The sequence below is a fragment of the Gossypium hirsutum genome, chromosome A05, assembly GCF_007990345.1.
Source record: "Gossypium hirsutum isolate 1008001.06 chromosome A05, Gossypium_hirsutum_v2.1, whole genome shotgun sequence".
Classification (NCBI taxonomy): Eukaryota; Viridiplantae; Streptophyta; class Magnoliopsida; order Malvales; family Malvaceae; genus Gossypium; species Gossypium hirsutum.
The window spans coordinates 4,458,871-4,473,305 of record NC_053428.1 but is presented as its reverse complement, the minus strand read 5'-3'; the positions used below and the strand labels follow the sequence as shown (position 1 = coordinate 4,473,305).

At 32.2% G+C, this 14,435-nt stretch overlaps 1 protein-coding gene and 1 pseudogene across 2 annotated transcripts; both read right to left on the bottom strand.

Moving 5' to 3' along the window:
• Window positions 1–1,079: 1,079 nt before the first annotated feature.
• Window positions 1,080–4,523, bottom strand: LOC107959490 (egalitarian protein homolog). 2 transcript variants are annotated; one of them, XM_016895561.2, is made up of 10 exons: window positions 4,265–4,523; window positions 3,775–3,944; window positions 3,442–3,573; window positions 3,303–3,353; window positions 2,843–2,939; window positions 2,327–2,373; window positions 1,870–2,086; window positions 1,596–1,725; window positions 1,425–1,467; window positions 1,080–1,334 (listed from the first exon to the last, which is right to left on the bottom strand). In XM_016895561.2, the coding sequence occupies exons 1-10, from the start codon at window positions 4,323–4,325 to the stop codon at window positions 1,263–1,265; spliced, it is 1,020 nt and encodes a 339-aa protein (XP_016751050.2). In that variant the 5' UTR covers window positions 4,326–4,523; the 3' UTR covers window positions 1,080–1,262. The 2 variants fall into 2 exon arrangements, with proteins under 2 accessions (XP_016751050.2, XP_040968850.1); XM_041112916.1 differs by having other exon boundaries at window positions 3,775–3,956; window positions 4,265–4,468.
• Window positions 4,524–4,805: 282 nt separating this feature from the next.
• The window catches only part of LOC121229189 (uncharacterized), a 32,286-nt pseudogene continuing 22,656 nt past the window's right edge, over window positions 4,806–14,435 (bottom strand).

Genomic DNA, 14,435 nt, shown 5'->3' with positions numbered 1-14,435 from the left:
CTTGATGTGAACATGATTGAGGATGATGATATTGATTATGATGATGAGTTGATTAACAAATCATTGATGAACGCTGCGATCAACTTCACGCCAGCAAGTAGGTCACCGGTTGAAGGTTTGGAAAGGGTTAAATGGGATTCAATGACGAAGAGGGAGGATGAATGCGTCATTTGCTTGGATGAGTTTGTGAAAGGCGAGGAAGTTGCTTCGATGCCTTGCGGTCATGGTTACCATGATGGTTGCATCGTTAAGTGGTTGGAAACTAGTCATCTTTGCCCATTGTGTTGATACTAGACGCCCACTTTGATTCAGCTTTAATCCTATCATTATTTCGAGTCTCCTATTTTTAGGATGTTTTTAATTATTGTATTTTCACAAAGAAAATTATATATATAAAAAAAATTGATCAACATTACTCTCAACTGCAAGTGTAAACCCTCGTCACTTATCTGATTCTTTTTCATCATTGAAATTTGGGGAGGGGGAGGAGGATATGGCCTGAACCTTCTTATCTCGTTTTCGTTTAGTAGTTCAGATTATAAAATCTACACTTATACATACTGGTTTATCTGCTATTTTCCTTTCCATTTTAGGTTCCAGGCCTCAGGCATTCCTTACTTGCGAGTGTAAGTTTTAAGCCTTTTTTTTCTAGAGACAAGATAATGCTTTGATTTCAATAGATTATATATTAATGGTCAAATTTGAGTTTGGGTCCTCATACTATGCTCAAAATTTAATTTCCCTTATGTATCACATAACTAAGGTTGTTTTTTTAAATATTATAAAATAATGATTAAATATTGATTTTGATCTCGCTAACGATAACAAAATTTTAGTTTTGATCTCTCTATTCTACTTAAAATTAAGATTTAATCTCTAAACTTTAATTTTTAACAATGTGATTAGACCATATAATGATATTGGGCAATAAATCTTTAAAAAGTTCAATAGTGTGTTGAACCATTTCCAATCTTAATTTTTCTTGAGAAGAGTCGATTTCACCGACTCTTTGGCTAATGGAGCCGTTCTTCCACAGATTCAAAGTGGCAGTTCAACATCACAATTGTACATCACGGATATGTCCCAAGTATTTTCAGCAATCAGATCAAAGCAGTTCTAACACAATGGGTAAAAACAGTGACGGCTGTACAAAATATAGGAAGATAAGGCAAAACACAAACGGTGTAAGGAGTTTAAAGATCATTCTGATAACAGTTTTCAGTTTTAGTTTTTGAGAGGAAAGCCCTACAAGACATCAAATATCAATCCATCATTCTTCCCCTCAGCATGGCTGCCGCTTTCCTCACTTGCCTCACGGGCCCTAAGATGAATACCTGCATATAAAAAACCCACACGTTTGACACTCAATTATCAAAGATAGATAATAAATGGCATGGTGATTCTTTAAGATCAAATAGATTAACCTTGTCCGGTGGGCCCTTGGCACCCCCAAAATGAATTTCCGCACTGCAGCAATAATGAACATGTAAGTACAGGAAAACTAAATTCATAGCTCCAAGCTCCAAAGAGACGCACATGCAATGCACATCAGGACATGGAGAAAGAGACATGTATATGTGTCTATAAATACGTACTTGCAAGACTCCTTAATTGACAAGATGGAAACCCCTTTTCTTCCAATGACACGTCCCATCTTCCCTTGCGGAACATCCAGAATTGAAAGTATTTCTTCTTCAGGAGCATCCCCCTCCACCATCAAGTTATCTAATACATTCCAATTATCAGAAATTTATATGGAGATCCTCCGTATGTACCAAAATTGATGGAGATTGGCAAGCTAATTACTATATTTCTCCACAACCCTATCGAGAAACAAACAATCATAATAGTGTTTAGAAATATAAGAACCTGGAATAGGAGGAATAGATGGCCAATCGGCATAGTTATTATCGTTGATGCAGAAACATCGGCAATATAGAGCTCCACGAACTGCAAGGTGCCACAAGGATCGTTCATTCAGTTTCTTCATCATCATGTGGTAGATGTATAGAAGAAAGCGGACATCATCTGCAGCTGCACGGACCATGAGCTCAGATAATGGTCTGTATTTCCAAAACTTGGGATCCTGCGATAAGCAAAGACAAAATTATGAAGTTCAGGGGGAAAATGTTTATTAACAAATGAAGCATCTGCATGTGAAAAAAAAAAAAGGAAAAAAGGAGAGAATAATAAATTTCTATCATGGATCTGCATATGTAAATAGCTTTGTGAATCCAAAAAAGACAATAGGGTATTACTTTTACTCCAAAAAATCCAGCAGTCTAGTTAAGAAATTTTATGTTAGTGATAAGGAGTTTATGCTAACCTGCCTAAGGAGGAGACGAACTTCTTCCTTCTCCTGGTAAGATATTCCTATATTTAAAGTATCAAGGCATAAATCAAAAGTCAAAATGCAGTGAATGTAACTTGATGAGAAGTAGAACTTTGCTTGTTTGAATGTCATGTATAAAACATCCAGTTGCAGATAGCACAAGATCACTTGAACATAAATAATATGCCATGCATAGCAACAAAACCATCATTACTTCTGATATGCATAACTTTGAGCAGGATATAAAAGAAAGAAACAAACAAAAAATCAGATTCCTAACTGGTAACTGCTAAGTCCAACAATACATAGTTCATATTGCCCAAGTGAGATTAAAGGAAAGATCAGAAGGGGGTCCTTCAAGGTAATAAGTACCACCTATTTCTAAAATCCAGTTAAGATAACATTTAATAGACTTCGCAAGTGTATATTCAGTTAGCACACTTAAGCTGCAGACAAAGTTCCGTGACCAGAATTAATTAAATTCAAAAGGATACCAGGGCATATCAATACCGCAATAGCGTGGATCTGCAAGGAGGCCGACAAATGATATGTTGTCATCAGGCAATCTCGTCTGTCCTTCTTGTTCCTCTAAAAGAGAATAAGCAATCTGCAGAGGCCAAAAATAAAAAAGAAAGGCAAAATAAACCACTCAACAGTATTTAAGTAACCCTACATAAATTGGGACATGTTGAATGCTTTGAAGTGCTTTCAAATGCTTCAATATGCAAGTAAAGGAATGCCGTAAGCACTTCAAAGCAAGAACTAAAATAAAAAAGAAATGAAACCGCAAGCGTAAGGGGAATCCTTGTTTAAATTGATAACTAAATAGGCTTAAATCTACCTAAGGGCTCACAAATTGGAGTACAAACAAACATCAAAATGAAAGAAACACAAACAGACATTACTTGTATTTTTACATGCTTTAACAGTTTGCTATGAATAAGTCCTTAAGCTCATAAAGGATGCTCACCTGTGTGTCCATGACATTGTTTAACTTGATGCCAAATTGGAAGTACAATGCCTGTAAAGTAAGAAAAAGATTTAAATTGGCCGTAAAGTATACCAAATGCACCAATAATTCAAAATTACAATGGAAAAAAATTAGACACCTCACTATCTCGTTTGCAATCGTGAATAACTTTTTGGATGTAACTAGACTCAAGTGCAGGCTTACAGGCATTTATAAGCACTTCTCCACCTTCAATGGCGTCAACTAAATATATGGCATCCTGAAATGCAAGCTGCAAGAAAACAGCATTTCTCAAAAATCTTGGAGAAGCAATAGCACAGGAAAGTTTCATTTTAAACTAACAGAAACAAAAATTGACAAACCACGGAAAATATATCCATGTGTAACAATAAAATCATAGTTCTTGATAAAGCATATCATTATTGAGTCAAGTTAAACAATTTGAGACAAACAGTCATTAACTAGAGTTAACCTGCATAATACAAAGAGTGCCATTGCGACAAAGGTCAACGCCCTCACAGTCAAAACCTACAACCAACTGCTTCTCCGGTGAAGGGTTCAAGAACTCCGCCGGCAGCTGAGAAGCATTGGTCACTATATGGATAGGGACCGGAGAAGCTTCATCGTCAAATGGATTGCCACCTGCAACACATTCTTCAATTCATCACAATTAATAACAAGCCGAAAAAGATTCAGTAAAAAACAATCAATTGAAGAAAAGGATAAAGAACTGTGATCTGAACATTCTGAACTGACATTAAAGTTATTCTCTTCCCCTAAGCCCACCGGTCGAAACGAATTAGGGCAGTGGATCAAGAATCAAATCACAAATAAAACAAGACTATAAATAAAACTAAGATTGAACTAAACAGTAAAGAAAGCACAATAAAGAACTTAAACCTTAACCAGAAAACAAAAAATTGAAATCGACAATGAAAACAAAAGATCACAAAATTAAGAACCTGAGTCAGATGGGAGAGGAACGTGAGTGCGATGAGAAGGAGGATGATTAAAGGAAGCCATGCGATCGAACCATCCAAGCAGATCGTTTTATTCTTTTTTTTTTTCCCTTCACTCTGAACTTTTTCACTCGATTTATATTACTCTCGTGCCCTTTATATATATAGAACTTTTTCCACTAAGTGGAATTTTTTATTTTTTTGGCTAAACTGAAACCACTTCATTTTTCACCACGTCATGACGTCATTCTGGTTTTCAGGTTTGACGACAAGCCTCCTTAAAATAAATATTACATATTTCATTTTTAATATTGAGACAAATAAAATAAAGGGTAAATTATACTAACAATCACCCAACTTTGGGGTAGCTGACAAAACAGTCACCTAAGTTTCATTTCAATCACTCAACTTTCGAAAAGTTACAAAACAATTACTAACATTATAAAAAAGTGAAAAATCAGTCACTGATTAACAGTTTCTGTTAAGGTGTTAATGGGACCGCTGATGTGGCATGTTTCCCGTTAGGGCATAAAGGAATAAAACACTATGAATGACTTTGTGAAGGTGGCCTCTCAAATCCAAGCCTCTGGCGAAAGCTGCATCCGGGATCTGAACCACTAGTGGCAGCCTCATGGAATGCACCCCAACATGGATCTCTCTCAACTTGGCTTAGTAAAAATGATGATAAATGGTCTCTTTCCCAAGCATGGAAGATGACATAAGGTTTTCGGGCTGTTGAAAGTTTCGGACACCTGAAGTACCTAATGGAATTAAATAGAAGCCACCCATATGGTCAAATAAAGAGGCCACTGGTCCAACATGACCATGACCATGACTTCTATGGCTGCCCAGCCTTTGGGAGCCAAAAACAATGGGTGTCTGTAATGTTGGCAAGGTACTAGGCTGGTGGTGTTGATAGTATGCCTGGAGAGCTTGAACTCTCTCACGAGCCCGGGCATTGCTACCAGGGTAAGGAGGGATAAATGAGGAAGTAATCGCACTTGCTGTTCTAGTACCAGAACTATGGAAATGCAGCATTTGAAATTATCAGTAGAGAAATAACAACACCATTCTGTTTGATGTCTATATCCTTAGAAAATGTAACCCTCTAACTAAATGTGTAGCATTTCAAAATAGGGTTTAGTTGGAATAGTAGTTTCAGGACCACAAATTCGACGTTAAAATATTTATTTTATGATTACTATGAGGCCTAAATTATTAAAGTAGGCATGTGTTAAAGTTTCATGAAGAAATTCTTAGTGTAAGGTGTCCAATTGGAAGTTAGAGACCAAATTGAATAAATTGCAAAACTTGGATTCTAGAAGCAATTCGCATGAAATTTCTTTAGATTATTAATTTGAAAGTCTTAAAGAGTAATTTGCCCAATTTCTAAGTTTTTGGACAAAAATGGGCATGCATGGCAAATTTTGGAAGTTTAGTAAGGAAGGGCATTTTGGTCATTTGATAATAAAATCAATAAAAAGGGAAAATGAAGGCAAAAATCAGCCATCTTCTCCCTTGTACCAGCCGAAATTCTCAAGCCCTCCATGGCTAGGGTTTTCAACATTTTTGTAACACTCCTAACCCGTATCCGTCTCCGAAACAGGGTTACAGAGTGTTACCAGTACATACAGAACATTTACAGATTAATCGAAACATTACTATTCACTTTCTGAGATCATATATATATATACATGTCATGATATGTATCATTCTCATACTGTTTTCTTATAAACATATACCATTTGTTTTCCTCCTCCTCCTCTCCATTCCACATCCTTAATGTATATAACATTCTTGTGAGTACAATTTCACAATTTACTTATTAATGCTCACATCAAGTTGTTCATACGAGTCATAGTCACTCAATTATTTATAATTCGAGATTCAGAGCTCCAAATTAAGATCCGTAAATTTTTCCTAAAACTAGACTCACATATCATTCCACCATAAAATTTTCAGAATTTTTGGTTTAGCCAATTAGTACATTTTATTCATTTAAATTTCCCCTGTTTCACTATCTGATAGTTCTGACATTTCTTCACTAAAAATTAATTATATCACAGTACAGAACTCGGATAATGTTCCTATTGATTTCTATTGAAAATAGACTTATTAAGGATTCTAAGAATATAAATTTGAGCCTCTAATTAATTTTCTCCAATTTTTGGTGATTTTCCAAAGTCAAAAAAGGGGAACCCGAATTCATTCTAACATTGTCTCACAAAATTCATTATATCTCATAATTTACAATTCAATTGCTTACACTGTTTCTATTATAAGAAACTAGACTCAATAAGCTTTAATTTCATATATTATTCATCCTCTAATTCGATTTTTACAATTTATGGTGATTTTTCAAAGTCAACCTACTGCTGCTGTCCAAAACTGTTTTAGTTCAAGATGTTTATTACCATTTTTCCTCTAAAATTCACAGGTCATACAATTCAGTCCTTACTCAATTAGCCCATCTATTAAGCTAATTTTTCTCAATTAACATTTTATTCCATCATTCTAAACTATTACACAACCTTTGAAAATCAGAATTTTAACACTAAACCTTAATTCACAACTTTTTCACAATTAGATCCTAAAATCAATTTCTATTGAAATTACTTGATAAGAATCATCAAAAAAACAAAATCAAAGCTTCAAATTCATTTTATTTCATCATAAACAGCCAAAAATTATCAAAGATAGCTTTTAATTTTGTTCATAAAATCAAAAACTAATGAATTAAACACTTGGACCTAATTGTAAAAGTCACAAAACATAAAAATCTCAAAGAAAAGGGTAAGAAATGAACTCACATATGTCAAAGTATGAAAAACCAGCAGCTTTCAGACCTCCCATGGCGTTTCTGCTGAAGAAAAATGATGATATCTCTAGATTTTTCAAATTTGTCTTGTTTTATATGTTTAATTTGCAAAATTTCCCATTTTGCCCTTGTTTCTCCTTGTCTTTTTTTGCTGATTTTCTTGCCCAACCGTCCAGCCCATACAATTTGGGTCCAATTGCCTTTTAAATCCCTCCTTTTATCACTTAAACTATTTAATCACAATTTAATAAATTTGGCACTATTTTTAATTTAGTCCTTTTTAATTAATTGACTAGCCAAACGTTAAAATTTTCTAACGAAACTTTAATACTAACTTAATAACACTCCATAAGTATTTATAAAAATATTTATGGCTCGGTTAATGAATCCAAGGTCTCGATACCTAGTTTTCAACCTAATTTACCTGATTAATTCTTTTAAAATCGCAAAATTCACAAATTAAAAATAATTCTTTTAACTTCGCGCTTGACCTATAATTATTATTTGTTAAAATTTCTAAACTTACTCATCGGATTTAGTGATCTCGAATCACTGTTTCTGTAATAGCCTTAATTTCAACGATGTCGAAAATAGTGGTTCGAGACCATCAAATCCAACAAATGAACTCGTAGATTATATTATTTAATATTTACGAGCCAAATGTAGTTTTTAAAAGATTTTTGGAATAGTAAATTATGTTTTATAAATATTTATTTGGTCAAGAAATTGAGAAAAAGAGGTATCGAGATCTCGATGTTATAAATCGAGCCATAAATATTTTTATAAATATTTAAGAAATGTCAATAAGGTAGTATTAAAATTTCGTTAGAAAATTTTGACGTTTGGGTGGTCAATTAAATAAAAAGGATTAAATTGGAAAATGTGTAAAAGTTGCTAAAAGGATTAAATAGCTCAATTGTCAAATGAGGAAGGACCTAAAGTGTAAATAAGCCCAAAGGAGATATTTTGGGCGGCAATAGCTGAGAAAAATCGGGAAATGGGTAAAATAAGGGCAAATTTGGAAAATTGCCAAAATTAGCTAAATAAAAATGGGACTAAATTGGAAGATCTAGAATTCTCTTTATTTCTCTTCATATTCATCAGCTGAAAAACAGCCATGGAATGGGGTTCAAGCTAGTTTTCATGCTCTAGCTTCATGTAAGTTTAATTCTTACTTTCTCCTTGAAATTTCTATGTTTTTGGAATTTTACAATTGGGTCCAACTTACTATTTCATTAGTTTTTGATTCCATGGCTAATTTTTAAAGTTTTTATGGATGAGTGCTGAAATAATATGATGAATAATCGTAGAATTGAAGCTTTACTTTTGGTATATGATGATTTTATCAAGTAAAATTGATGGAAATTCATTTTAGGACCTAATTAAGAAAGAGTTTGGAATTAATGTCTAATGCTAAAGTTCTGATTTTTAGGGGTTATGAAGAAGTTTAAAATGATATACTAAAGTATTAATTGAGAAAAATTAGCTCAATTGAGGGGTTAATTGAGCAAGGACTGAATTGTATAAACTGTGAAATTTAGAGCAAAATGGAAATCAACATTTTTCACTAAAACTGTTTTGGACAGCAGCAGTAGTGTAACTTTGAAAAATCACCAAAAATTGTATAAATCGAATTAGAGGATGAATAAAATATTAAATTAAATATTATTGAGTCTAGTTTCTTATAAAAGAAACGATGTAAGCAATGGAATTGTGAATCATGAGATATAATAAATTTTATGAGACAAGGTCAGAATGATTTCGGGTTCCCCTGTTTTGACTTTGGAAAATCATAAAAAATTGGAGAAAAATAATTAGGGGCTTAAATTTATATGTTTAGAATCCTTAATGAGCCTATTTTCCATATAAACAAACAAAAACATCATTTGAATATTGTACGAGGATATAATTAATTTTTAGTGAAGAAGAGTCGGAACAGTTAGACAGCAGAATAGGGGTAACTTTAAAGAATAAACTGTACTTATTGGCTAAACTAAAAATTCTGAAAATTTTATGGTAAGAAGATATATGAGTCTAGTTTCAGAGAAAATTATCAGATCTTAATTTGGAGTTATATATCTCCAGATATAAATAATTTAGTGATTATGACACAGATGGACAACTTGAATATTCATAAAAGTAAATAATAAAGATTATAGATAATGTTACTTACAAGTGTGTTATATACATTAAGGATGTGGAATGGAGAGGAGGAGGAGGAAAATATATATGAATATCCAGCTAGCATGGCTAATTTGCATGTTTTAGGCTTAAGGACTGAATTGAATAAAAGTAAAACTTCAGGGGGTAATTTTGTAAAAATGTCAAAAATGACCAAATTGAAGGGAATGAAATTTTTTATTATCTAAATTAATAAATTGAATGAAATTTTCAATTTAAGATCGGGTGAAAATTGGGAAAATGGTAAATTACCAAAATGCCCTTTAATCTTGATATTTCTGCAATTTCGCCAAGTAAGTTCGTGTAACTTGAATTATATTCTTAAATGCTTGAAATGCATTTTTTTATATGAATATGATTTGAATGTTCATTATATGGAAATTTATGAAACATTGATATATTTGAAAAAAAAGGGGAAAAAATCCCGGTTGAATGGAAGAAAAATTCGATGGATCTCTGAAAAGGAATTGACGGTAAAAAGGATCTATCCCGGACGAGTGATCCTATCCTGATATAGTCCTCCCGAAGAATATGTGGAAAATGGATTTAGCCCGGACGGGTAATCCGAATTAGGGTCTGAATTTAGCCTGGACTGGTAATTCAGATCCAAGCTCATTAGAGTAATTGTCGTTGCAGGGGATTTAGCCTGGACTGGTAATCTCGACAATACTCTATGAGTTTATATTACAGGGGATTTAGCCTGGACTGGTAATCCCACTGTAAGGATGAGGTTCGCGGGAGTGTGCTCTCTGATATGAAATGTGTAAGACCATGGTTGAAAGATACCATGGCAACCTGATATGAAATGTGTAAGACCATGGTTGAAAGATACCATGGCAACCTGATATGAAATGTATAAGACCATGGTTGAAAGATAACATGGCAACATGATATGAAATGAATAAGACCATGGTTGAAAGATACCATGGCAACCTGACATGAAATGAGTAAGACCATGGTTGAAAGATACCATGGCAACATGACGGGAAAATGAATAAGACCATGGTTGAAAGATACCATGGCAACATGACAGAAAACGAGTAAAACCATAGTTGAAAGATACTATGACATCATGTCGAAGATAAATAAGATCGAGGAAGAGAAACGCCAATATATCTATTGAACAATCGATATTCAGGTAATATGTATCAGATGGAATGGTTATATGAAATTGTTGTGTGAAATGTTTATAGGAATTGGTCATATGGAAATATATGTACAAAATAGTTGTATGAAATAATTAAGAAGATAGATAAATGAAATAAGTATAGGTACATGGAATTTAATTTATGTTAAGTTTAATACGAACTATTACTGAAATAAATATATACAATATATAAGGAAATGATGGTGCATGAAATATTGATATAACGAAATGAATGATATATGCTTATGAAGAAACAGTAAGAGAATAATATATTTTGTGACATGTACATATATAATTATCTTTGATATGTTGATACAAGGAAATAATGTAAGTTGAGACTATTATTAAACTAAAGTGTGATATGTTGAGAAAATAGGTATATCAATGTTGAATTTATATGAAATATGTGCAAGTATACTAACAATGTTGTTGTTTGACGCTTAGACAAGTGCCAAGCTATTGATTGGATGGTAACATGTTTAATTATAAGGAGCATTGAAATGGTAAGTACTTAGATGAAAATATAATTTAAGATTTTGCGAAATTTTTTATGATCTCGATTTTATTCCAGTTGGTTTCTAATGTATGTTTTGGGCTTCGAGGGCCCAATAGAGAGACGTTATGATTATTTCAAAATATGAATAATAAATGACTCAAATTTATCAAAAAATGTTCAGTAAACTCTGGTAATGCCTCGTACCCTATTCCGGCAATGAATACGGGTAGGGGGTGTTACAGTTTCCGACACCACTGAAAAATTTGGCTGTTACAACTCTCCCCCCTTTAGGGATTTTCGTCCCCGAAAATCTTACCAGAAAAAGTTGCTTTCAACTCTCATGAAAAACTTCCACAGAATTTCTCAGAATCACAACCGAATTAATCTCAAACATCTCTTCCCAATAACCTTTAGATTGTAGCATACAGTGTCGGAGCATATCATCAAGATCTCACTTATTCTCTCATAATTACTTATACTCAATTGATTTGTTCAATAAAAATTTTGTACATACTGAAATGATCATACGAATCTTTCTTTGTCGAATGATCAACCACAATCAAATAACATCTTATTTTTCAGAGAAAATGACAATCCCGATACGAAATCTATGGCAATTCTATCTCATAACTTACTCGTCTCATCACTGACTGTATTAGTACTAAATACACTTGGTTTCTCGTCTTTTACCTGTTAACAAATCAATGTCTGAATACGAATCCAAAATATCATTAAGCACATACAGTCACTAGCACAACTAACTCACATAACTGCACATCTTATCTTTCTTGGATGAGCAGACTAACTACTACTGAGCCTTGTGCAAAAACTTCTATATAAACTTCAGATTCATCTATACATACATTCTATCTCGAGATAACAATAATAACAAAAATCATGTTCGACCTGAAATTCAACATCAGAAATAAATTCGCTCCAAACTTATTTAGATTACCACCCATTATCACATTTCTAAGCTTCTCAGTTTCACAAAGAAAATCCCACTTTGGCATTTAACTGGGTTGGAATAAAATCATCATCAAATAAAACCAATCATGTAATCAACATTCACAAAATAATCAAGATTTTCCAATACGTATATAATGTAGAGTAACAACCCGTAAAAACAGAATAATAGCTTCACATGAATCTCACCATTTACTTTTATCTCAAACATAACAAAATAGTTTAACAAAAAAAATGAAGAAGTCCCAATCATAATTTAATCAGACCAACGTTGCTCTCATCAAACATTTTAGTTAACTAGCATTCTTATACAATAAAAATTTTATCAGAAAATGAACATCCACATATTCATCTGACTAATTCTGTCATCCCTAATCCCATAATATTTCATTCATTAACAAAAATCAATTCAAAAGAATTTTCCGGTAAGTACACTCTTTAGACATCATATCTGAATAAGTCAATTTACCGAAATTAATTTCTTCTCTAGCCATGACATTGCATATCTCGAATGATCTTTAAAACATTCTAATACCTTTTTCCAGAACTATATTTACTTTTCAAACTATTCTCGTCTCTGTATGCCTTACTAATCACTTCACCACTATACTCTCCAATTCTACACATGTGACTTTATTAACATAATTCTCATGAAATTTTGTCATAATTACAACTCTGGTAAGGGGGTGAGGTCGTAAAGCCTCTAACTTAACTCTCATAATTACACACATATGACTTGACATTCATCATTAATATAACATCATCGTTTTCACATAATTCACTTCAACCAAAATTAATACACTTATATAGTCTATCAATATTTTCTGCCATCTACAATTTCAAACGATGAATTCACTTAATTCAACTCAATATCAACAATTAATCAATTTCAACCTGTTAAGTCCATTTATCACTTACCTTTCTTAATCAATTTAGGGAACAATTTCGGAATTGAGTACTTTGTTTTCACCATGCTATAATAAAACTATGGTCTTGCACATAGTCATATATCACACACTGAAGCCATAGCCCAGCCATGGTCTTACACAGATCACATATCACACAGATGCCATATCCCAGATATGGTCTATATTGAATAATATAAAAATTGATAACATCTCAGAGAGAGTCCAGAAGAATAACATTGCACATTCACCATTCAGAGTTTCCACCAACAGAAATAAAAGATAATATCATGTGAATCTTAGTATAAAGTATTCTATCACATATATTGGCTTGGATAACCAAAGAAAGATAGAATAATATCACTTGTGAATCAATCAGACTTGCGACAATTTCTGTTTGTTAGCATATTTATCTAACCTTTTCCATATAATGATTATAGCATCCAAACATGAACAGTTGCATATACTTCTGAAAATATCAGTACATATAAGACACCCATATAAAATCCCCAACAAATTTTTTTACTGTAATATACCTATTTATAATAGCTATATTCAAATATTTTTGCAATTTATTTACCAATTCATTGACTGGTATAGTCATCAATAATTTCACATCATTCAGTTCACCCAAGAAATTAATTCGGAAGAAATTTTCAATTAATCGTTCTGTAAATTCCATATTTGAACAAATCGATTTTCCTATAAATAACTTCTTTATTTAACAGTGGTACTGTATATCCCAGCTAGTTTTCAGAAAAATTTGATGTCTCTATTCAGAACCCATATTTACCTATTAACTCATTCTCAGTTCCGACTGTATTATCAATTGTTCAACCATTGAACTTTTTCACTTTCCACTTTTGAAATCAATATAAATCTCATGAATCCCATTGTATATAACTGTACTAGTAAAGGGGTATAGATCGTAAAGTCTCATAATTTAATTTTCATATATTTTCTCATATAACATTTATTATTCTCAAGTATTATAAAACAGTTATCCGTACTTTTACGAGTTCTGCTTCATCATAACTAACATTTTTATTCAAGGATAATGTTATAGTCGAGTTTTCTTGTAATGACTTGAAATTCACGGGCACCGGAAAAGTGAGTTATAGGGCCTTCGTCTTAGTGAAATAAGTTCAAAAATAATTATTAAAAATATTTATGAGCCTAGTGGTGTGTCTAATTAAGATTTAATTAGGTGAAATTAGCTTAATTTAGAATAATTAGCAAAAAGAACTAAATTGAAAAAGGGGTAAAAGTTTAATTCTAAAGTAATAGAAAATAAAAAGGATCAAAATGGCAATTAAGCCATTTACATAAATTGAGGCGGCATATTGAAATAAAATCAAAGATTTTATTTAGGTTTTATATATTAAATTATATATATTATAATGATTGTTATTATAGTTTTATATTAAATTATTATGATTACTTAATTGATAATATATTATAAATAAATTAAATAGAAGACAATTGTATGGTAATAAAATATACATGTGTAAGAATTGTATTGGTACATTTGTAATTTAAATACTTATAATTTAAGTAAAAAGATATTTGTTAATTAAATAATTAAATTATTAAATTATGAGATTTTTTGTTTAAGAAACAAATAAAATAATGACAATTGTAATAAAATTATTGATACAAAT